Source organism: Sus scrofa, chromosome 8 (genome assembly GCF_054392235.1).
Source record: "Sus scrofa isolate SSC_HxYL_T2T_F1_AM1 chromosome 8, Sscrofa_HxYL_maternal_Yorkshire_Landrace_v2.0, whole genome shotgun sequence".
In the NCBI taxonomy this organism is placed as follows: Eukaryota; Metazoa; Chordata; class Mammalia; order Artiodactyla; family Suidae; genus Sus; species Sus scrofa.
Genome location: NC_139390.1, coordinates 15,651,389 through 15,677,463, shown reverse-complemented (window position 1 = coordinate 15,677,463; position 26,075 = coordinate 15,651,389). Strand labels below are relative to the sequence as shown.

Below are 26,075 nucleotides of genomic sequence, written 5' to 3'. Positions count from 1 at the left end.
TTCTTATTTTTCCCCCTTTTCTTTTTTTTGGGGGGGTGGGGGAGGCTAATGTCTAACAGAGCTGTTTTACAGAAGCATTTCTTATCTTCTATGGATTCCATTTTTACTAAGTCATCAATGAACATTTATCTATTGAAATTATGATAATGATTCATGTCTTTTATATTTAAAAATTTATATCCAGAGACCAATATCAATATTGCTGGTGTATTTTATAGAGAAACATGCACAAGGGGGAGACATAGAAATTTCCTTTCCTGCTTCCTCCCTTCTTCATTCCTTTCTTGCTCCCTCCCTCATTTTCTCTCTTTCAGTATTCTTCCTTCTCTCCACCCTCCTTTTTCCTTCCTTGCTTTCTTTTTTTCTTCCTCATAATCCTATTTTTTAATTCTTCTTCTCTCCTCCCTTTCTCCTCATCCTTCTTTTATGTTTTACTACTCGACTTAATGAATACTCTTCCCCAAATACTCTCTTCTTCTTGTTTTTACAATTTCACATTTTATTCCATTCCATTCCTGCTAGGTCTATCTTGTAGCACACTTAGAAGTCCTCTGTATTCACCATATTAACTATCAGTATTTGTAGATTCTTATCATATCCCCTGGATGTCACTTATCCAAGTAATTGTCATTTATCTCCTTCAATCTGGCCTCATAAATCAAACCTTTCTCTTCTCTAATCTTTTTTTTTAATCATTCCCTAAATGGTTTCCAATTCATCTATGCCTTTCTGAAATGGAAGTGTCTCAAATGTAATGCAGGAATCCAAGGCTGAAACCTTACTGGCTGCAATTTGCCATTCTTCCTGAACAAATATTTCATAGCAAATAAGTGTAGTATGGTTCTTTATCTTGCCAATTAACTGTTTTGAAAAGGCATTCAGTATAAATCCTTACTGAGGTTGACTAAAGTAGACAAAAATTGCAATTTTCTCAGGAGTCAGGAGGACAAGTGATTACTGACACTTGCACTTAAATTCTGTGTACCTAACTTTCCTAACATCTAACACCAAATTAGTGACGTCTCTTTTAACAACCCAGGCTAGGGCGCTGTGAGCAAAGTTCACAGAACACTTGTGGGTCCCCAAGAATGAGCACCTCCTTATAGTTTGCACCCTTGATGCCTTGCCCACTTCGTTTTAGTTCCAGCCCTTCTTATGAGGATAAAATAATATAATAGATGTAAAAAGAGATGGACAAGTATGAGATATCATCACTGTTGTTCTTCACCAGTTCAGCTCAACACAGCCCATTAACAGTGGAATGATTACACATGTGAGCCCCCTTTTCTAAGCCCTTCTCTCCAGCCTTGTTCACTTTCGCAAGTTCCTTGGTAGTCCCCCTAGTGTACTAGTCCCTGCCTACCCTGACACCTCCAGCCCAAAACTCACCCAGCATACTGTTCAGATACAGGCCTTATTATTTGTTTATCCTGCCATCAAAATTTACTCATTTGGATTCCTAGTCTCTCATAGCTTTGCTTATCTGGTTTCTTGAAAGCAACAAGTTTATCAAGTGAAATTGCGTTTGTTGTTGTATCTATAAAGAAGTATTGGCTTAGTGTGTAATCGATTTCGGGTGACAAATTTGCAATTTTATTAAGGTATTTTATAGTGCCTTACTCTCCAACTGCTCTACTGTATGGTTTATACCACTATTAGATCATAAGCTGCAGTAAGAAGTATATTTTTTGTTATGACCTAGGACACACATAAAAACACTCATAAACATAATTAGAACATCTCACATTTTACTTGCAAAGCACTCATCAATTCTTTTCTCCTAAAAAATGACTTTCACTTTGTTCTTTTCTAGTGTACTCAATTCTGTATTAGTTTGTTTCATTTTAAAAAGCTGTTGGCCATGAACCCATTAAGTGGATTTTGCTATCCATTAATAAAACACAGTGATTTAAAAAAACAAAAAACACTGAAGAGTTTTTTAATGGAATTCAGAGGATTGCTAGGGAATAGTCTTTTAACTCATTATACGTATAATTGTGTGCATATGTGTATCTTTGTATGCCTGTGTAGAGTGGTAGAAGCAAAGCTTATCTCAATTCACCATCAGTAGACGGGCGTTAACGTTGATGGGCCATCATTTTCCCCTGTGTGCTGATATTTAATAGGTTACTAATTTGTCAAGGATCACACAAATTTAGCAAGAGACAGGCTTATATTGGGCAGGTAACTAGTTGACCACAGTGGGATAGAGAGAAGGAGGCAGTCTCCAGAGATCCAGGGAGGTAGCCAGCCTTCAGGGACTTTCTAAACAAAAAGGGGAATTCTGGCAATTGGTAGGCAGGTATTAGAGGTAAACTATGGATTTAAATATAAAGGAAAAACTAGTTACACATTTGATCCTAAGGTCACAGCAGGGCTTAAGGCAAGCTTTATTCCCCACTACATCATGTATCTGTTGCCTTGTTGCTCCTTAATTCTATTATTACTTTAGATATAATTGATCTAACACATGTAAATAGGACCAGATGATCACAGCTGCAAGTAAAGTTTGTCTGAAGGTACAAAGATTGAACAGTGCCTGATAGATTCTGGGACAAAGATGGGCCTTGGTCCCCTTTAAATTTACCTTTGGCATGTCCCTCTTTTTGCCTGTGAAGAGAGCAAAAGTATCACGTTAGAATATCCTCCCTGAATGAATTTTAATAAATTATTTTTTTCTGACTTAACAAGTTCTCTCTTCAAATTGGTCTAACGTGCCACCTGCTTAAAGTTGCACCTCATTCTATTCAGGTGCGCACTACCACTATCAAATGAATAATATTCCAGAGTTCATTTTTTAGCAGGAAGAATAATATTCAGTTTTCTCCATAGTTTATTTAAGGCTTAAATATAAATTTTTCCTAAACAATTCCTGATTGAATGATTCTTCATATTTCTGATATGGAAAAAAATATAAGCTCAAGAGGGTTTTTACTAACCTCATAAATTTACAGGATTTAGTCCACAAAGAGAAAAGTAAGCTTCTCTGTATGTCTAGGCTCTTTAACAAAATGAAGGTTCATTAGAAACTAGCTCACATCAGTGAGCACTACAAAAGCAACAGGATTTTAGAGTGAAAAGAAAGCACAGAGTAGTGTGTCATTTTCTTTTCTATTTAATGGTACAATAGTAAAAAAGTACTTGGATATGCAGTACATAAGTCTCAAAATATAAAAGTAAATAACATAATATATAGAAAAATGACCTTTTCAAAATCCCATATCAAACTTTCAAAGTCAGGAGCTTAGGGGAATGGAGAACCCAAGATTCTCTGTCCAAATGGAATAGAATTGTAGAGGTTCATTTCTACCCTGTGTGGCAAAAACATTATTAGGATTTCTGTGACTAACAGAGATGCTGTGGACTTCTAATTATCCTGGCAATGTAGGCAAGGATAGTACGTAATTGAAATTCAATGACAACACAAAAGACTTATTCTAACTTTGGATTTCAACCTCCTTCCTTAGCAAACCTTTGCATGATTCAATGAAAAATAGCCACATTACTCTAATCCTTGCATATTTCCCTTTTGACGATGCAATTTACAAGAAAAGTCATTAAACTATAATGAGGAGGGGAGTTCCCACTGGCACAGAAGGATCGTGGTGTCTCTGGAGCACTAGGATGCAGGTTTGATTCCTGGCCCCACAAAGTGGGTTAAGTAAGGACCTAGCCTTGTTGCAGATTTGGCCTGGTGGGTAGCAACTGTGGCTCAGATCAGGGGGAAAAAAAAATAGGATGAGGAGGGGCTGTGCCTTTTCTGTCATTTGGATAAAGTTTTGGTTATTTTTCATGCTGATGGCAGTGAGAACACAGGTGGACTTCAGGCAGACTTTAAGTTCTGTTAACTTCATGCAGGAAGAGACAATATGCAGGTGCAAGTTGGGCCAACAACTCCAGGCTTCAGGAGCCTGCATTTTTGGTCAGCCAGAAACGTGATTCCTAGTGAGGTAAGAGAGAGAAATGACCATGTGAAGCTTGAATAGTTACCAGCGTACTCATCATATCACCAGGACCCCTAAGAAATCTGCCATGGGAGCCATCTGTCATTTTCAGACATGCTTACCAATAAGAATATGGTCCTAAAAAATCCCATTCATTCTCATTCTCACTGGTGCAGACAGTTGGAAGGTTTGAGCTTGACAGTAGCCAGAATTTAAAGGGAATTCCCAAAAGAGGACCCTATTATTAGAACCACTGCATAACTTCCCCACAGGGCTCCTTTGAAGTGTAAAAGACCCATTTGGATACACAGGTTCTGATAGTAAAACTCGCACATGCATATACTTTCTGTTTTTGATTTTTTTGTCTTTTTAGGGCCACACCCTAGCCATATGAAGGTTCTTAGCTCCCCAGTCATATCGGAACTGTAGCCGCTGGCTTACACCACAGCCACAGCAACGCCAGATCTGAGCCTCCTTTGTGACCTACACCACATCTCATGGCTGCTGATCCTTAACCCATTGAGTGAGGCCAGGGATTGAATTTGCATTCTCATGGATACTAGTCAGATTCATTTCTGCTGAGCCAAGATGGGAACTACAATTTTCCCTTTTTTATAGTCATATCTGTCTTTTTCTATATATGTGTATACACACACACACTTATATATAATAGGGATGAAACTTTTATCATATTGTTGAAATGATCTAATTGTTAAAAAGAAACAGCTGATATAAATATATATTTGCCATTTGATTCCCTTAATGAATTTTATTGTATCCCCCCATCCCCCATCAAATATGGAGAGCCATAGAAAAGTGATTAAAGGTGTTTTTTGAACACTGAGTAACAAACATATTTTCACAATTTTATGTTAATCAAAATGATTTCTGTGTTCATTAATGAAAATGTGTTGATTAATGCTAAAATCATAAAGGTTTAAAAATTGTGAAAAAGGAACAGTTGGCATGAGAATTGAGAGTTTGATTAAATCCAAGATATTGTAAAAAAAAATTGAAATATGTGGTAACCCAAACCAAATGCCAATTTATCCTCTTGCTAATGACAAGCCTTTCCATCTTACCAGAATACTGAACACCTTTCCGGTGTCTCTCAAAGAGCTAGCCATTCAAGAAATACTAAGACCAGCACAGGTCATGAGAACCAAGTGATGTTGGAGTTCCCGTCGTGGCTCAGTGGTTAACGAATCCGACTAGGAACCATGAGGTTGCGGGTTCAATCCCTGGCCTTGCTCAGTGGGTCAAGGATCCGGCGTTGCCATGAGCTGTGGTGTAGGTCGCAGACGCAGGTTGGATCCTGCATCGCTGTAGTTCTGGTGTAGGCCAGTGGCTGCAGCTCCAATTGGACCCCTAGCCTGGGAACCTCCATGTGCCATGGGATCAGCCCTAGAAAAGGCAAAAAGTCAAAAAAAATAAAATAAAATAAAAAACCAAGTGATGTTATCCGTGAAAATACCATGTCAGGCCGTTTGAGTCCCTAAGGAAAGGAAGTATATGAAACCCTAAGCCAGTTGTTTCTAGTGAAGAACCTGGCTACTGAAAATTTGGCTTAATAATTTAGAAGCCAGCATTCCTCAGTCTACATCAATCACCAACTGAGTGCTTGTATCAGTCACAATTGGGGTAGTGGCTATTAAACTGTTATTGCAAGAAAAAAAATTGGATGTTCAATACAGTATGATTTTAACAGAAAATGGAAGAAAGCTACAATTTTGCTGACCAGCAATGGTCTTAGTACATCTGGATTGCCTTAGGATGTTCTGGATTGTTTTAGAACCACTTCAGATTTTCCAGTCCAACTAAGTATTCAGTTATGGAGGTACCTGCTAACAAACTGGCTCTTAAAATATCTCCTTCTTTATTCATTAGTGTCATCAGACATCAAATTGCCGAGTTGCCAATGGTCTCACTTTTCCTACACACAAGTGGTGATCAAAACTTTTTCACTTCAAGGCGTTAGTGACAAATGTTTTCTACCATTTATTTTCAGGACATCTGGAATGCTTACTGTAAAAAAATAAACCATTAATGATGGGATTCTAGATGATGATTCTTTATTTGAGGGTTACACATCTGGCTTAAAACCTCCTTGTGCCCCATAGAGAGTATGCCATTAACTTCTTCCTTTTTTTCCTTCCTCCTTCATTCCTCATTCATTTGCTGCAACATTTACTGATCAACGAATGCATTCCAGGCACATGAATAAGTACCGAGCCTAGAAACTTAAATACAATATGATTCCTCCTCTCAAAGACTCATGGTTTCATAGAGGAGATATTAAGTCAACCAGTTCATAAATCTTGAAATGATCATAGTTGAAACAAGTACAAAGCAGAAAGAAAAAGGGGTCAATATGTCTGGTTGGAGAAACGGGCTTGTGGAAGACCCCATCCAAGTGAAAATATTTTAGCTTATTCTTAAATAATGTATTTCTTAGAAGGAAAAGGAAGCAATTGGATAAATTAACCTGGCATGTTGGCTACAGCAGTAGTTCAGCATGACTTCAAGATAGATTGTTGAGAGATGAGGCTGGAGATCTCCTCCAAGAGTTGCGAAGAATCTTGTTTGTCTTGCTATGGTTTGGGAATTTCATTCTGGCATCAATGAGATAACACCAAAAACTGAAGATATAGAATGGTATGTTCCTATCACTCTAACAACAGTGAAGACTGAGGATACATCAGAAAAGGGGAGGTATAGTGTTAAGAGGCATATGTTGAGTGGATGCCTAGGCCAGACATGGCACTAGTTTCTAGGTATACCTGGGGAGCAAAGAAACTATAACATCCACCCCCATTCTAATTATAACAACACTGATGACATTTATTTACTTTTTAGTTGTTCTGATCTGGGTAGCTTCACTTGTTTTAAGTATTTCAACTCTGAAACTATGAGCTGTTATTATTGTGTGTATTTTATGGGCCAAGTAATTCAGGTTAAGACATGGCATCTGCCCAAAGCTATGTAGAAAATAAAGTATCAAATTAGCATTGGCCCTTAGGCAATGATTTCACTATGATCTATTGTGATGGAAATGAAAAGAGATGTTCATAAAAATGGCCATGACCATTATCGGAACAGGGGTTAGGCCACAGTTGCTATTGCAGTAAGAAACAAGAGGGAGAAAAAAAAAGCTACTCTATAAAATATCTAATGAATGTGATCTGGAAGTTATAGCCTTAGGGCACCAAATATTCTACATGTCACCCTTTTCTAGATTGTCCTTTCTGCTTTCTATACATAAGTGGATGAATCCAGCTAGTCAGTGTGTAGTCTAGTGCTGGAGTGGACAACTATACTGCAGCTGTGGCTTTTTCTAGCTATTTTTCTCCTCTTGCTGCTGTAAGTGGCTGGAGAACAGATTCCACTTCAGGATTTCAGATGTGTCTGCTGGCTCCTGTGCATTCAGTAGCCAAATGCCTAGTAGTTCTCTGCTAAGCCTCCTTCCAAATTTAGTTTGGAAAATAAAAAACAAACAAAAAAACCTATAAAATAAAAATTGTCTTTCAGTTTCCCAGGACACTTGGTGTGCTACTAAGAATTTAAAAATATGCTGTTGTAGGCAGAAAAAAGATTCCACACCGTGATATATATGCCCTGTAAACTCCCTTTCCCTTGAGTATAAGTAGGACTTGTAACTATTGTATTGATATGCATATCATCACCATAATTATGGGAATGTGTGTGGTAGAAGTGATTTTGCTGATGTAATTAAGGTTCCTAATCAATTGACTTAGAGTTCAGCAGAAGGGGAATCCTGGATGAGCCTGGCCTAATTGAGTAACCTCTGAAAAGAGGTCAGGGAGATCTGAAGCATAAGAGGTTTTCCCACTGGCACTGAAGGAGCAAACTGTCCTGTTGTGGAGAGGCAAAGTACTAAAAACAACTTATGGGAACTGAGAGTGATCCCTGTCAACCACTGACAAGAAAATAAGAGCTTCAGTCATACAACCACAAGTAAATAAATTCTGTCAACAACCAATGATTGCAGAAGCAGACCCAGGGCTTCAGATGTGATCATAGCCCCAGCCTACACTTTGATTTAAGCATGAGTAGAGGATTCAGCTAACCCATAACCAGACTCTTCATCCATGGAAACTGTAAACTATTATATTCGTGTTTTCCTAAGTACCTCAGTTTGTGATAATTTGCTATGCAGGGATAGAAAAAGATTGCTTATACTAATGTCACAGCTCAGAGAAGTGCACCTTCAGTTATCAAACCAGCAGGTCATGCTGGACTGGTTTGTTCTTATGACCCTTCAAAACCTTGTTAAACTATATAGCTCTCTAAATAAATTGAACAAAGCATTCCCTCAATTATGTATAAAAGTTGGTCCTTTTAACTCTTTGGGACCATTTTGTGTTATTTAATGAATTTTATTTCCATTGCGTTGATGATCACGTTTCTTTTCAGTGTGGTCCTAATAAAGCTAAGTCTTATGTATATGTTTCACATAAAACATAAGCTTAATTATTATGCAAAACTTGATTAAAGCATGATGTAAATATCATGGCTATTATAGTTGAAATATTCCTGTTGAAAAGCAAGGTTGTTAAAAAGTGATTAAGTTAGAGTTGTTAGTAATTAAACTACAATATGAGTAGCATGAATAATTGTCAAAGGGATTATTGTGCATTACTTTTCATATTTTGTATTTCTTTAGTGTAATAAAATAAAAGAATAAACAATTTGTATCCTCTAGTACAGTGAGGAAGTATAGCATGTCAACTGTAATGAGAAATAATTGGTTGGAAGGAATAAAATTTGAAATGAAATCTGGCTAAATATATACATCTGCAAATAAGTTTTCCTTTAAGTAGGGCCAAAAATCTGTAGAAATTCCCCTGGGTTTAATGATCACATAAATAATCCTGTTTCAATTATTTGAGTCTTACATGATTTCATAATAAATGGATTATGCATCAGACAACTTTGTGTCTTTTGTTACTTTTATAGTATTGATTTAGATAAAGATTATCCCCGGCAGAGTAATGGGAAAAGGCTCCTTGCGGCTGCTGTTTTGTTTTTTATTAGATCTCAAACTGAAATGTCTACTTTATCTAAATCAGCTTCACACTTCCAAACATTGGCATCCATCAGTTGCTATTTATTTCACTTTGTTTGATTATTGAGATGGCTGCATATCAGTGTTGTCTCTCACTTAAGCAATTACATTTAGAGCTTAAAGAAGGATGCTGTAGAGATGGATTCAAGATGGGAGCTAGGATATGTAGCAATGCAGAGAAGTGTGGAATGGTTTACAGTCTCATCTTCATTTACAGTTGCATCTGAAGCTCCTTGGTGAAAAAAGGTTGTGATAGATGCCAGGTATGGAAACTTGTGTCTATTCACAAACAATTTAAAAATATCTTATTTCTTGTAGAAGAAAAAAAAATTTCTAAAGAAGTTTGTGAAACTGATGGAGCCCCTATCTATTCTTAACTGTAGAGTTTGTAAAATAGATAGCCCCTATCTATTCTTAACTCTGTAGTTTGTAACTCTGGGCTAGTTTTTAATAAGCTGGGGAAATGTCTCCTTGGAGGCTATGTGACTTACTGGGCGAGAGGAGTATTAGAGCAGATTAATGCAGTGTTTCTCATGGTGTGGTCTAGAGAAGTTCTGCATTAGAATCACTGGAATATTTGATAAAAATGGAGATTCATGAGCTCTAGCCAAGACCTACTAAATCAGAATCTCTGGGGAAAGTCTGAGGATTCACTTTAAAGAAGATCTCAAGGTATTTCTGATGCACTCTAAATTCTGAGCACTGCCAGTTTATTTATATATATTATATATACATATATATATATAATATATATATAAAGTTCTCTATTCTCTCTTGGCAGTGCTGGATAATATTGCTACTATTTACAATTCTTCTCATTTATCTTCAGTCCTGTAAGCATGCACTAAAATATAGCTTTGAAGTGTGTGAGTCACTGCTTATTGTTCTTCTGTTTAACTACCTTCACCTACTGCATAGATTGCCTTTGATGTTTATCCTGAGGACAAGGTTGTCTGGTGAAGCCTGGACCAATGTTGGTCCCTTACCAACTGTCTAGTCATAGGATGTGAGTGTGTGCATAGATGAGGCCGATGAGACTGAAGGGGTGATGGAATATGTCCTTGAAGATGAATTTCCTCAGCAGATGACAGGACTCTGAAAGTTCAGTTGAGCCTTTGTACAGTCTGTAGTCTTATACTATACTAACACCTCACTGTATCTGTTCATTCTGTGGAGTGTTCCAGAAAGGAAAGTGACTAAGGAGTTCTCAAAAAACAGTGCCCAGGAAAGTTACTTCAATTCTATTGACTTTTTTTTTCTTTTCAACTGGGATATTAAGATTTCTAGTTTTCTTTAGAGAACAATTTAAAAGTCAAGTCATTATAAATGAATAAATTATTCTCATATCACTTGTGTTGAAGATGGTGATAAACTTGATAGGTGGTTACGAGGGATATGTTTTCTTTAGAATCCCAGCTCAATTGAAGATGCCCTACTCCTTCTTATCCACATGGTAGCTAGGAATAATAATAGTATTTAACTAACTGAGTTGTTTGAGTATATTGAGATAATTCATGTAAAGCAATTAGAACAGCATTTGATGTAGAGCAATGGGCTCAATAAATAATTATAATAATAGGTACCCTTTTCTTGAGCATTTACAATGTGACAGTCTCTGTTCTAAGTGTCTTGCATGAATTGTCTCAGCAACTTGCCCAAAGTCTAATGTAGCAGAATGGGGATTTGAACCCAAGCATGCACCTACTGGCTGCATTATCCTACCATTTCCATAACTGTGGGTCTTTATTTCTTCACATTAATATTGAGACTTCTCATTTGATGCCTTGCTCCTTAATTTTATTCCAGTTCATTTTGATGGGCCAAATGTCTTCCCTAGTCATGCAGTCATAGGATTTAGCCAGGATTCTCCAGGTTTGAGTAGCTGCCAAAGAAGAGGAAGGAGTTAGAAAAGGCAGACAACTGTCACAGTGGGAGAGGGCCTGAAAATGGGGGAGGGAACTTCATGGGAGCATCTGGACAAGTGATGTGGCTGACGGTGAGTATTTCCCAGGTTCTGGTTGAATTCCCTGGCAAGACTAGTCTTATTCTCCACCAATCAGGTGATGCAGACTGCCTTTTTTTATTAGCAGGGTACAAGCCCAGTCCAGTGAAGTTAATCTTGGTTTCATCCTCTTCCTTTGCACTGTCGCTCAAGCCTAAGTGGGACCTCTCACCCTCATGTGCTTTCCATACTTCCTTAAAGGCTTTCACCAGATGCTTCTGTACAACTAAAACACATCTGATCATGATCTCTGGAGCCAGACCTGGGTTTAAATCCTGAGCTGGATATTTCCTGATGTCATCTACTCAGCCGTTGGCATCTCAGTTTCATCTTGTACAGTGGAGATAATGGCACCTCATAGGGTTTATGTGAGGATGCACTGAAAGAATCCATATAAGGTGTTTAGTTCCCTAATCTATTAACTAATGATGATCCTAAAAATATTAGCTACTATCATCTAGATTTTAGTAGATTTTAAGCCTCACAAAGACAGAAGATAGGATTTGTATTACCCGTGATACCTTGTGTAGTACCTGGACCAAACTAAACCTAACAAGTGGATAAATAATGACTAATCAGGCATAAATGGAATGAAGTTTAGTTTTTGACCAGGCGAACTAATCGAGAGTCTAAGACTAGGCTATGGAGAAAGCTCTTCTACCGCGCCTCATTTAATATCATCCCCAATTTGGAATTTTAAAAAGGAACAGATGAAAATAACTAGAATCCCTTGTCCCTGCCTCAGTTCATCAAAGGGCAGCATCATCTCTCATTTTGGAAGGAAACATTGTTTTCTTTCTAAAAGCCATATTGCTGAAAATGAAGCAGAAATGGGCTCATTCCTGCCAGTAACTGGTGGTTTTGAATAAACAGCACTTTAGGGATATGCTCTGAAGTGCAAGAGTAAGAGTGTCTCTAATTAAGAGTGTTCGTTTTTCTGGGGACAGGCCAAAGAAACCTTCTAGTGGCAGCAAAGTAGAGCACCTCCCCAAAGTTGCTTTGTTGATGCTTCCTTGAAACAGAGTCCTAGATCTGCCTCTAACTTTCCTCATTAGCTTCTTGAGAATACATCATGTAAGGCTTTTGGCAAACACTCATAACAGCAGCCCCTTTCTTTCATCACTCCTCATACTCACCCCTCCCCCACACTCACCCCCAGAGCAAGGACACAGAACTTTCCTATGTCTAAAATCACATCAATCTGAAAAAGGTAAGCAATCTTGTAAAAAGTCACAAGAATGTATTGGTAACTAATTCCTGTGGCGTTCATAGGTTAATGAGGGGAAGGATGTATCAAGCACTTAGTATGTGTCAAGCCCTGCACAAGGAACTGTCCTGGCAGTTGGTATACAACTATCAGCCTGACTGACCTCTGATACTTTGGGACATGGGACAATTTACTAAACTTTTCTTCTTACAGATGACAATGAAAATCTTTATCTTTTTCAGAGTGGTTGTGAGGATGAGACAGTTACTGTGCATGGCCCACTCTTTGGCAAATTATGTGCTCCATGAGCCTAAGAATCACTTACAGTATAATTGCACTTAATCCTTACAGAATCCCCAAGGAAAATATGTTGGCCCCATTTTGAAGACCAGCAAACTGAGGTTTAGAATTGAAGTCCCTTGAATGAGGTGTCAATCTGGAATCAATGCCCAGGCATCTTCTTTCTATTAGTTATTCTTTTCCAAAAGGGAATGCCAGGCTCTATAGGAAGAAAAGGTATTAGATTAATGCTTTGTTTTGAGTCTGGCTATGAGTCGAGGTAAGAGTTATTAGTCACTTCACCTGTTTAGACTGGCATATTTGTCTAGCTGCAGTCAAAGGATAGGAATGGATGCTATGCCGGGGTCTTCCGTGTTTGGGTATTCTGTACAGAGAGACCTTCTTTGATGCCTTCCTTGTATTGCTTTCCTTGGTCATGTCTTCAGGAACTGCAAATCTTAACTCACATTAAACACTGAGAAAAGAACATGGCCAAGACGTTTCAGTGTGCAGGTTTGTGGTTCACTTTGAGGAGAGGTGTCAGGAACACTGTGCCATGGTAGCATCCTGAGAGTGTGCAGAAACCTCACAAGGATCCACAGGCAGACTTAGCACTCTTGATAACAGGGAATGAGGCCTTGGAAAATCAGTGAGAGAGCAAGTGGCTTTCAGGGAAGGTATCAGTTACATTATTCATTCAACAGCTAGTCACTGCCTTTTATGTGCCAGGCACTATTTAAGTTCAAAGATATCCCAGTGAACAAGATGGATAAAAATCTCCCCCTTCATGGGCAGGAGACTGTATTCTAGCAGCATGAGATAGCAGATAAGCAAGGAAACAAATATCCATAATAGAGTGCTGACAATGCTTCGGAGGAAAATAGCACTTGTTCAGAGAATAGTAACTTCAGTGTCTGGGGAATGGTGTGCCATTCCACATAGTACAGTTAGCAAAGGCCTCTCTTTGATGGGGCTCTAGGGCCAAGACCCATATCAAGTCGCTTATTCATAGGGGGATTTGGGAAGAAGCACTCCAATAGAGGGAATGGCAAGGGCCAAGGCCTGAGCTTATGGGCTAAACAGTCTGAAAGGAGACCCCACAGGCTCTGGGAAGAACAATTCACCTCCAAGGGAACTCATAACTGTAACATCCAGATGAGGTGGAAAAGTCCTTATTCTGGCATTTTTCACTAGCAAACTGCCTACACACAGTTCTCAGTCCGAGAGTATCTATTTTATTTTAATTAAAATTGTATATATTTGAAGTGTACTATATGATATTTTGATACACATATAAATAATAAAATAATTACTACAGCCAAGCTAATTCACATATGTATAGCCTTACATAGTTACCTTTTTTTTTTTGGGTCATGAGAGCACCATGCCTCTTAGCAAATTTCAAGTATACAATACAGTATTAACTATAGGCAATTCTCTAGAATTTATTCATCCTACATAGTTTCAGTTTTGTACCTTTTGTCCAATATTTGCACATTTGCTGCACCTTCCCACCCCTGATAACCACCATCTACTCTACTTCTATGAATTCAGTCTTTTCAGATTCTACATGTAAGTGAGATCATACAGTATTTTTCTTTCTGTGTCTGGTTTATTTCACTAAGCATAATGTTCTCCAGGTCCATTCATGTTGTCACAAATAGCAGGATTGCCTTATTTTTCAAGGCAGAATAATATTCCTCTCTCTCCCTCTCTTTCTTTATGTGTGTGACAATTTCCATTCATCCACTAACAGACACTGAGGTTGTTTCCATAGCTTGTATTATAAGGAAGAAAATAGTGCTATAAAAACACAAAAAAGGAGATATTTCTTCAAATTCTGCTTGGGAAAGTTTCATGGAAGAGTTTTAGAAGCTTGACCAGCAGGGTTGGTGTGGAAAGGATTTTCTAAATTTATGCAGTATTTTTGAAAAAAGTCTGGACATGGAGAAGCTCAAATGAGTTTGGAAGAAGGGAGCTCAGCTGTCAGGTCGAATGGATGAACAGGACCTGGGCCAATGAGGTACGATCCTCAAGCTGGTACCAGATTCTATAGAGACCAAGATGCTGTTCCAAGGATTTAGACTTTATTCAATAGGCAAACAGGGAGCCATGGAGGTTTTTTGATTAAGGTGATGATAACATGAGGGTTACATCTCAGAATAATTACCCTGGCAACTCTGCTTGGTAGGTATAGAGCATGGAGAGACTTGTGATAACAAAAAGAGCTGGTAGTGACTGAGCACTTACTCTGTTCTAAAAGGATTACTCATTAGTTCCCTCAACAGTCCAATGAGCTAAGAGCTATTACCATGCTTAACATCTACATGTTAAGTACCTTACCCAAGGTCACATATCTAAGGTTTAAGAGGTCATACCTGAGTCCAGGCAGTCAGGCTCTTGAGTCCATCTTCCAAACCACTGCTCTGTACTGCTTCAAAAGCATACCAGAAGTTAAGAATGTCTGCATATGATCCTTCTCTGCCTTGGCCTGTTTTATCTTTCTCTTCCCTGCTTCCCAGTTTGCTCATCTCTGAAACAGGAGACCTGAATGGGTATCTGAGATGCTTTCTCACTCTTGTGATTTTTTTTTTTCAATTCTGTATTTTAATATGGGCCTGATCTATTTGGTCAGTAATAAGGGAAACACAGGTGAAATGGTTATGCAAGTTAGAGACAGAAACTCCAAACAAGTTTTGTTGCTGACTGATTTTTTTTTTCTTCTCAAACTTACTCTTGCTCCAAATTTACTCAAATCAATTAAAAACAAACAAGCATAGGAGGTAAACAGTGAAAAAAATACATGTATATATTTTGGTGTATTGAATGGCAATAAGCTAATGCATAAGGGAACAGCTGATCTTAAAATTAACAAATATTAAGAATACTTACTAGTTTATCATATCCATGCTTTGAAATGGCGTAATAGTTTCTACTCAAATCAGAATATTCTTTCACAATGCAATGACTCACGAAGAGCCCGGGATAAGGCAACTCATTGAAAAAAGAGTCAATATTGAACGACTCCCTTAAGCCTCATTTCTCTCTGTACACAGCTAGTTGGGACAAAATACACACTTTGCTTTTCCTGACTAGTAAACAGGGTTTCTGAAGCAGCTGAATCCGAGCTGTCACCTCGCCTCGACAATTTCAGGTTTTTCTTATTTTAAGATGCAGTGCTCTGGTCCCTTTCTGCAGCGGGAGTCCAGCCCCTGGTTAGTTTCCGTTTCCAAGGCAACTGACCAGCCCAACAAAGCGACCAGCGGCGCGGGCGCGCTGGTCCCAGGCAGCCGAGCCATCACTGCTGCGCGTTCTCTTTCCTTGGGACCTTCCTGGTGACCTCCTGGGTCTTTGGGGGATCTGCGCGTTACTCCATGCGTGGCTGTCTTTCTGTGTAAGAGCGATAACAAGGAAGCCGATAATTCCGACAGGCCCGACGACTTTATCCGGCTGCCACTTCTGGCCTCGGCTACAGCAGACAGGATGAATGCATTTTCTCTTACACACGCCCTTTCTTTCAGCCTCTCCATCCTCTTTTCTCTCTCTCTCTCTCTCTCTCTCTCTCTAGGTCTCTCTCTCCCTCCGTCTCTCTCCCTCTCTCTCTCTCCCTCTCTCTCCCTCTCTCTAGCTCTCCTCCTCCCCTTCTCCTCTGGCAGTAGCCTTCTTAATGTAGTTTAATGGCTTTACAAAGAAAGCCAGACAGAGGAGCACTTCTCAGTAGCTGTGGTCGGACCATGACCTAGCTGACCATGAACTTGGAAGGGCTTGAAATGATAGCAGTTCTGATCGTCATTGTGCTTTTTGTTAAATTATTGGAACAGTTTGGGCTGATTGAAGCAGGTTTAGAAGGTAAGGGAGTGCTTTTTAGTGACTTTTAAAAATTCTCTTTCTTGCAATAAAAATTTCTTAAGCAAGTGTAAGAGGTACCAGAGATGAGATCAGAGAAATGTTACTCTGGGGTGGACATGAAGAGAGGCAGGTTTTTCAGGGTAGGAAAGATTAATAAAATAAACTTCATGTAAGTTTCAGTATGCTTTCAGAGCAAAAGAATGTTGAAACTGTGAGAAACACTTTGAATCAAAATGTTAGCACCTAAACTGAGATAAAAGGCTTATAATTGGTATATTTGCTTATATTGAGTGTATTTAGTCTATACTGGTGTTAAATTATTTTATCTAATATCCCTGTTTATTGTATCAGCAAATTTATTTGGATATATTGTGAGGTCCACTTGTTTCTTACTAAGTAAATGCATTCATCCAATGGAAATGGTTATACATTGATTATAATTTCTTATGGTTTAAGATTGAAGCCTATGAATGACAAGCTTTTCATAAGGTTGTCTCAAATAATATTTCTAACATTACCTACTTTACATCCCGACAGAGACTCTAAGGGACAGAGTCCCCAACCCATATGGACAGACCTTAACACAGATTCCAAATAGCCAATTTTTTTTTTTCAAGTGTTGCTGTTTACATTCATCAGAGGCTCATTCCCTTACTCTCCGTAACAATTATCTTTCTTTATAAATGAGGTGTGTGCTTGCCTGTATCTTTTCTGGAATTTGATGTTTCTTTGAGAATCTGAGTAAATTTAGATGATTATTTCTTACTGTGCAGAACACATTTGTGTTTATTTTTGTGTACAACCAGTTATTGTTTGTATAAAGTTGTCGGAACAATATTGAAAATCATGTTTAGGTGATGTTTGATGATTTATGCTTTGATATTCTTCTTGCTTCAAATTTTAAACTTGAGTAAAAATATACAAATATGTTATAAATGTATTTACATTCACAACTAATCCAAGTGCTCCAGAGAATGACTGCCACATGTGACAAAATAAGGTTGCATTTACAATTACCAAACGTCAAATTACAGTAAGTATGTCACTCTGATGTAGGTTATAGAAACCTACATTAGTAACTGGTTGTGTGAGGGGGATGGTGGAAAGCAGTGTTTCTTAAAGTAATTTTAAAGTTAAGTTTGCAGAATGCTTTTTGCAAGCCTTCTCTGATGTCTATATTTGTAATTCTAAAAAGAGGATAAAATTCTGAATTCTTGAAGTAATGACCGCTCATTAAAATTGACTTTATCTTGTGCATTGTTGTGACACCAATAACTTAGATTGCCTTCTCTGCTCTTAGTGTATCTTATATTCCTGGCAAATGTGATTGGGACCTCCCATTTTAATGCCCTGGTTTTTATTCTCTTTGAGACAGACAGTTCATTGAGTAGTGTTGGTATTTCTAGCTATGTTGAGAGATTTTTTTTTTTTTAACCTGACTTCATGGATGATATGTAGTCATTCTTTAAACTCTTTTGTTGAGGGCTTTTACTCTGCATTTGTGATGAAACCTCCTCTATTATTAGTTTTGTTTTAGGACTGTGGACATTTACTCTCCCAAATGAGGATGTGGGTTTCCTTCCTCTAAGAGTTGCTAGCCTTTATGAAGCTACTTTTTTTCCTATTCTTTGTAACTTATATTCCAAACTATATGGATTTGTATGAACGGTTTCTATCTCCTATTCTGTATTTTACAATATCAGCATTTTCCTAGCCAACATTATATGAATGCTGTGGAGAGAATGTGCTTTCTGATAAACTTCAATATAAACCCATATCTGAATTCCTGGCTTTAGAAAGCATTTTGAAATGGTAAAATGTTAAGGACCACTTTAAGGATAAATTACATTCAATATGCAAAAGTTGAGAGAAAGAGAGCAATAGTGCTTTCCATTTTCAAGTTCGTATGAGACTTATCTTCTAAGTCAATGCTAGAGTCAGAAAACCTTCAAAACAAGACTTAAGTTGGCCACATTGCTTATAGATGATATAAAATAAATAAACAGACTGATATGCTATATTTCATTGTATATAATTTAGTCTATAGATCAGAATGTGCATACTTGAAAGTTACAACCTACTTTTAGTGAATGAGAAAGATAAACAACATTTAATATCAAAATATCACTTTAGATTTTCTGAAGCTTTCTTCAAAACAAACGCTGATGCCCATTTCATTCAGATTTATTTTCAAATAAGTGTTTTCTTCCTCCCTCCTCATTTTACATTTCTAAGTTGGGGATAATGTTATCTTTCACCTTCCTTATTTCTGACTGCTCAAGTGACCTAGTAAAGAAATTGGAATAATAAGTAGAAAAAATTGAACCTAAGTTAAAGTCTTATGAGGATGTTTTTGAGGTTTTTTTTTTTTTTCCTGAACAATTAAACCTTTTCATTGAAACTTAAAACTGTCTTATAGTATAGTCATCATTTAGAACGTAGGGGTTTTGGTATTATTATAAATGCAGTATGCATTGTGTTCTCAAGGGCATATGTAGTACTATGTTTGCATAATGTAGTCATTATCTTGCTCTAAATATGTATAGAAAATGTACTTCAGAATAAATTGGTAACATTAAAATCTGAAATATTTGTATTTGCTTATCTTTGAGTACTTCGAGCTCTCTTTCTTTGCACTGGACTGTGGAGTGGGTCCTGAATGTCCTGGGTCCTTCTGTTCCAGTCTGTGTATAATATGCATAAAGATCAAATGCTACACATAGACCCATGGCATGTATTTATAAACAAACTTTCATTTAGCAGGTAACATTTTTTAACATGAGAAAATAAAATAAGAGTGGAGTACAGATTCTCACTCCTCCTCTGCCACTCTCTTACTTTCTAACCGTGGGTAAGCCACTTTACCTTTTGAGTTGTCTAAAATGACAAAACTAGACTTGATAATCTCCCTGGAACTTTCCATTTCTAAAGCTCTATGAGTCTATCAGGTAATTAATATTTGATCATCTATGTAACACATATCCTTTCTTATAAAATGGGTATTATTGGCCTACTTTGGGATTGATATGCAGTGCTGTTACTAGGCTAATCTTTCCTTCTCTTCCATAGTGGAAGAATTCATCATACCTCAGGGAGATTTTCATTGTATTTCAGGAGAATAGAGAAATGTCCTTCCTGTAGCTGTAGAATTTGACATTTGGGGCTGCTATTTTAGGCGTCCTTGTGATAGAGTGTCTCAAACTTACATGGGGTTTCAACAACAAATAACACATCATGTTATAATTTATTAACGTTTCAAAGTTCAATTCTTTTTCTTTTTTTGTAATTCAAACTTCAGTAAGTTTTCTTTTTCAGAAAAGAAATCTTAATATCTGGTCAGTTTGCATGTAAATAATAGTTTTAACTTGAGCAAAGTTTTGAGGATAATGCACAATGCCAGTGTTTTGAATTCATAGGCTTTCTCTACTTAGTGAAGAGTTCAGGAAGCTTCAGACTGATGCTGGTTTGGAATACTCCTAAAACCTCACAAGAGTAAATTACCTCTTTTCCTGCTATAAAAATGAAAGTGGTTTTCTGTTAACGCATTCCAGGGAGAAATTGAATCAAAAATTTAATGGTGAAGCTATTTCATTATCTCTATATGCAACACTGGGCTGTGAAAATATCTACTTTTCATTCAAATAGGCATTAAATCATGCTGAAGTAGTTACTAAATTAATAACGAACCCTTCTTCTCCCTACTACCAACCTTGATAAAAAGCAAAATTTTACAAAAATGCAACAATACAGATGACTTTAAAAAAACATTTTTTATTGGTAATGCTCTTCAATAAAAAGACAAAGAGAAAGCAACTGATAATCTAAGTCCTTTGTAGAACATTCATTAGAATTTATTTGTATTTATTGAGCTTACTTTATTTCACAGATATCTGTAATACTATAACACAACTTGCCCAAGAAGTCTAAACAAGGCATTAGCCATATACATAAAGATTAATTTTCAGAACCAAAGTTCTTAATTCTCTTGTGCTGCTGACAGAAGTGTGAATGTATCGGGTCTGTCAATAAACTGTGCCAACTGTGCCAGTACTGACTCTATGACCATTCCATGAAGTTTAATGAGGACCAAGAGGCTGGAGATGACTAGCAGGGGGCTATTATCTCTATCTCAAATAGCTTAATTGAAATTTACAAAGCAGACTGTTTTAAAATTCTCCTACCACTCTGTTTCTCCAAATGCAACAGGATGTCAGAGCTGCTGTGCATCTGAACTATCAGAAAAGCCTTCTAAACTGAAATTCTTAAGAAAGATAAAATAATTTACAGAGATATTAGAAAAATTAAACATTTTAATAACATCTAGGAGTCAAGTAAAAGGTATAAAATGGTATACTTATACCATTTGATCTTCTTTAGGGTCTTTTAGACTTGATATTTCAAGAGTATTACTGCCTACAAAGGAGCTTTTGGAAGAAGAAGATTTAGAATGTTCAGAGATTACACTCAGAGGATCCAGAATTATGATAATCACTGCTTCACCTCTTAATAGTCATGTGATATGTGGCTATTACTTGACCTCTATAATCCTTATTTTTTTATCCACAAAATGAAATGATGAAAAAAAAAATAACATTTTGTTTTACTGAGTGTTACCGATATGCAAGGCAAGTGCTAGATACAGAGTAGCATTAAACTGTGTATTGAAGTGTTAAACATAGTATAGTATAGTATAGAATTGGTATTACTATTATCTAACTAGTATCTTATTTAATCTTCGCCCTGATCCTCAGAGGTTTAAAGGTTTAAAGATGAGAAAACTAGATGAGGTATTCAGTTTAAAGATGAGAAACTGTAGAGTTCCCTTGTGACCTAGCAGTTAAGAACCTGCCATTGTCGCTGCTGTGGCCTGGGTTCAATCCCTGGCCTTAGAACTTTCACATGCTGTGGGCATGACCAAATAAATAGATAAATAACTAAATAAAATAAAGATGAGAAAACTTAGAGTTATGGAGGCTAAGTCATTCAGCTCAGTGTTACTCAACCAGTAAATCATACAGCTGGAATTCAAACTCGGGCTGTCCGGTTCGATATGCTATTCTATACTTTTAATTTCCCAGACATTACAGTATGATGGCATTAGTAACTAATTTGATGAAGGGGAGAAAATGTTAAGTCATCCATTAACTCTTTCTATATGATATTCCTGAATACACTCTATGCATGAAAAACTCTCAATCACTAACATTGTTTAATAAGGAAAAACGTTCATAATGACATACTGACTACACTATTCTAAGCACAGCATGGGACTATTATAAAGCGTCTATCTTATAAATTAGACAAAATCTTATAACATAAATGAATCTGGATTAAATTTCAGTGAAATCAAAGATAGTCTTCAGTCAGGCTCTAGGGTAAAAATTGAGAAGAAAGCAGATGCATGTGTTCATCCTCAGTTTCTGTCTGATTTGTTGTGGTTGACAGGTGGGACCCTGGGAATAGATGGAACAGAGAAGGGATGATGAAGGAAAACCTCTGTATATGATGTTATGGTATAAATATGAGACTGTGAATCCAGGAAGCAGGTTATTTATAAAAGGATCTACGATTGATGGGGTGGACTGATTGGAACATGGACAAAGGTAATGAGATAGTCCTCACTAGAGCAGGATTTCGGATCAGGTGCACCCAGCACTGATTTAGAGTACAGCACAGGCTTCAGTGGGACTTTGGGTTTGCTAAGGATGGTCATTAAGAGAAAACACATACTCCAGCCTTTATCAGGCAGGTGTAAAGCATGAAGGGACATCGATAGTTTTAGTTGTGGAGGAGAGAGTTCAAGGGAATGACGAAAATTTACCTTAGTTGAGAATTCACCATAGGACAAATAGGGTGAAAAGAGTATTATACATACTGTGTTCTGGAATTATCAACCAGTGAGACTGTAGGTGGTATTTCTGTTTTGCAGCTGGACAAAAATGGATATTCAGAGAGATTAATAATTTTCACAAGGTCACAGGGGGTTAGGTGAAGAAACCTAGATTAGTTCCAATACCTCCATAGTGGTGCTGATCTAAATAACATCCACTATTACTACAGAAGATAAATATTCAAAAATGGGATAAATTTACCCGGGTAATTAAAGCCAAATTTAATATAAACCTTCCTACAGACTCTGCCAAAAAAAAAAAAATTGCTTTAAAAATTTCATTTTTTTTTAATATTTCCTTGTAGAGGCATTCTATGTAAAAATACAGCTATTGGAGTTCCCATCGTGGCTCAGTGGTTAACGAATCCGACTAGGAACCATGAGGTTGCGGGTTCAATCCCTGGCCTTGCTCAGTGGGTTAAGGATCCGGCGTTGGCGTGAGCTGTGGTGTAGGTTGCAGACGTGGCTCGGATCCCACGTTGCAGTGGCTGTGGTGTAGGCCAGTGGCTACAGCTCCGATTCAACCCCTAGCCTGGGAACCTCCATATGCCGCAGGAGTGGCCCTAGAAAAGGCAAAAAGACAAAAATAAATAAATAAATAAAATAAAAATACAGCTATGATAATGAACAAAAAGAAAAAGAGGAAAAGGATACGAAAATGAGAGCTGTAACTATAAATCACATAATTGAAGCCCTGATTTATCAAGTCTTCATTAAATGGAGAATCCTTCATAAATGACCAATTCCAAATCAATCATTTCATAGGTGAAGAAACTGAGTCCTAGAATGGCTTGATTTTGTTGGACTCTTCTCTGCAGAGAAAAAAAACTAATGGATTATATTCAGTTAATAAACTTCAAACATAATCTAAGTTCCATATAATATTTATCCAGATTGCAACTATCCTTAATACTCTGCTAAGGGGACCAATCATTCTAAAGTTTAAGGATTCTAAGACATGGGTGATGTGAAATTGTTCTGTGGCTTAGCTTTAGCATTAGACGTAAGCGCCACCACAAAGAATCCTTAGGCTGAGGGACTTGGCCATAAATTGAGGTGTTTGCCACCTTGATGATGTGTCTGAATGGTAATGGTAGAGAGTCACTCCCCCGATAGTCATTCAGTGCCGCAGTGGAAGGCCCAGTCCTAATAACCAGTAGATACATACACAAATTTAAATCGCATTTCTCACATTTATTAGTTGTACAACTTTAGGTAAGTACCCCAACCTTCTATATCTCAGTTTCTTCATATCTTCAGTGGGAATAATCATAGCACCTCCCCCTCCTGTTTGTCGTATGGATTGAAATGAGTTGGTATTTGTGTGTGTTTAGAGCCATCATAGAGTATTATAAATGGTCTCTGCATTTTGCCATTATGGCCAGGCACAATCATCTTTCTTCTCAAAAACAAACCAAAAAAAAAAAAAAAATAGGAATTCCCGTCATGGCTCGGTGGTTAATGAACCCAACTAGTATCCATGAGGACATGGGTTCAATCCCTGGCCTCGCTCAGTGGGTTAAGGGTCCAGTGTTGCCATGAGCTATGGTGTAGGTTGCAGACATGGCTTGGATCCTGCATTGCTGTGGCTGTGGTGTAGGCTGGCAGCTACAGCTCCAGTTTGACTCCTGGCCTGGAAACTTCCATGTGCTGCCAGTGCGGCCCTAAAAATACAAAAATACAAAAAAAAAAAAAAAAAAAAAAAAAAAAAAAAAAAAAAGAAAAAGGAGGCCAGTACTTGCTAAGCAAGTGAGAGCTGCTCTTGTAGGACACAGTCGCTCAGAGCAAAACACTGTTAATATTGTATAGCGTTTTAGGCTTTCCAAAGAGTGGTTATTATTAATGGGGAGTTTGCATTGATCAGTTGAGTTGGGTGTAAAACTGGTTCTGGTGCTACTTGTTACTATGATTGAAAAACAATCATTTATGTCCTTTCTTGTCATTACAATACAGGAACATTTTTTTTTTTTAATTTTCACAGTAAATAACATTTAAGATTGTTAAGTGAGCACCTCCCAAGTATCAGCCACTGTTTTGGACACTGAGGATGCAGTCTTAAGGAAGGAAAAAAACCTTTGTTCTTGCAAGCTGATCTGCTAAATTTTGAGATACAAACTAAAAACTCTACAAAAGAATATATGGGAGACAGAATAGTTATGATATCTTTCATTCAAGAAGTTATGGATGCTTTCACTAAATATGTGTGTCCCTACTATGTTGCACACATTGTTCTAGGCACAGTAATGAGCACGATCTAAGTCCTTGTGGAATTTATGGACTATTGCAGAAGCAAGACGAAACGATAAAGAAACAAAGGAATAGATAATCTAATATTTAATAGAGACAAGCACAAAATATAGCAAGGAGACAGAAATAGGGATATTATCATAGAGTGGTCAGAAAAGGCCTTTCTGAAGAACTGACTTTCTGCCAATAATTGAAAGAAATGAACTTGTGAGACATAGTAGAGTCTGGAAGAAGAGAATTCCAAGCAAAGGGATGACCAAGTACAAGAGCTTTTGGCTAGAAGTGTGTTTCTCATGTCCAGGGAACCCAGGGAGGCTGGTGGAGCTGGAGCAGAGTGAGCTCGAAGGAAGGGATGGCCAAGTGCATGCCGTACAGGGCCATTGTGGGATTTATTCTTTGTTTACTGATGCCCCTGAAAGATTAGGCTATGAGGTCTCTACAAGTTCCTCATTCCAGCTTCTTTCACACCCCTCATATTCATTTTCACAGCATATTTGCCTGCCTCAGTCTTGAAAGGGTAGGCAGACACCTCATTGCCCTGTCCCAGACAACTGCCAGGATATTAACTCTTTACCTTATGTCAGACTCTCCTAGAGGAAGAACTTCCTCCTCCTCCCATGACCAATTTTTAGCATATGCTCAGGATGAAGTATTAATTTCTCTTTGCTAAGCTTGATCTGTCCTTCTATCGGCCACATGAGGCTGATAAGTTTGGTAAGCAGGTCTAATCTTCACTTCTCCTTACTAGGCTGCTTCAAGATCCTAGGATATAAATGCAGCTCTTAATTGCATCTATAGGGACAATGTAAACTGTCTTAATAAGACTTTACTAGCGAAGCTATTTTAAAAAATCAAATAATATTCCTTGAGCACCTGCCGTAGTGAGAGTATTACAACAATGGAGGGGAAGAGGTGGGTTACACAAAAAGGAAAGCCACCTTGTTATCCTTTGAGTAACTCCTCCTCCCCCACATATTAGCATAAAAGGTAAATATTCAAATTGGGAATATTCCAAATCGAGATGAGAATAATATCCCAGATATTTGCACTAATAACATTTTTTTGAAACTAGCAAGAATCATAGACTGTAGTCCAGCCCCCTCGCTTTATGAGTAAATTGAGGCCCAGGTAGGTTAATTGACTTGTTAGAAATGACAAAATTAACTGGTACCATCAGATATCATAATAAATAAACCATCTATGATAGAATTATATTCTAGGTGAGAAGCCAAGAGTTTTACATACGTATAGTATCTACTTTTTACAAAACCCTGTAAGAATAATCTTATTAGCCATAATTATAAAAATTCTCGCTCTTTATTTACTTAAGAATATACTGTGAATATGTTTTCATTATATTGCTATTTTCTAGTGTTTTGGCTTATGCCAAGGAAGATGGGGAGTAGCGATGAGGTTTCTGGTACACAAGCAGAAATAGAGCTCCTGAAAAAAAAAAAAAAAAAAAACTGGTGAGATGTGCCAAAATAAGATCCACAATGGTGAAGACACAGGTCATATTCCAAGTGATTGGTGCTTCAGTATTCAGGCAGGCAGTGCATGAATACAGAAGT

The 26,075-nt window shown here is 37.5% G+C and overlaps 1 protein-coding gene and 1 long non-coding RNA gene across 7 annotated transcripts in view; one reads left to right on the top strand and one right to left on the bottom strand.

The window, feature by feature from the left end:
- Positions 1–16,136, bottom strand: part of LOC110261970 (uncharacterized) — a 200,023-nt gene extending 183,887 nt beyond the window's left edge. Inside the window, exons 1-4 of one of the 2 annotated variants that reach the window (XR_014812233.1) lie at positions 15,411–16,136; positions 14,897–15,051; positions 10,753–10,912; positions 1,735–3,942 (exon numbers count right to left, since the gene is read on the bottom strand). This is a non-coding gene — a long non-coding RNA (uncharacterized LOC110261970). Of the gene's footprint in view, positions 1–1,734; positions 3,943–10,752; positions 10,913–14,896; positions 15,052–15,410 lie in introns of those variants that run through there. The other variant, XR_014812229.1, reaches the window with a different exon arrangement.
- The window catches only part of KCNIP4 (potassium voltage-gated channel interacting protein 4), a 1,125,192-nt gene that overhangs the window by 594,771 nt on the left and 504,346 nt on the right, over positions 1–26,075 (top strand). Inside the window, exon 1 of one of the 5 annotated variants that reach the window (XM_003482354.5) lies at positions 16,185–16,367. The exons of the other annotated variants lie outside the window; for them this stretch is intronic. Within the exon in view, the coding sequence (XP_003482402.1) occupies positions 16,268–16,367 (100 nt within the window). The 5' untranslated portion in view covers positions 16,185–16,267. Of the gene's footprint in view, positions 1–16,184; positions 16,368–26,075 lie in introns of those variants that run through there. 5 annotated transcript variants of the gene reach the window in all.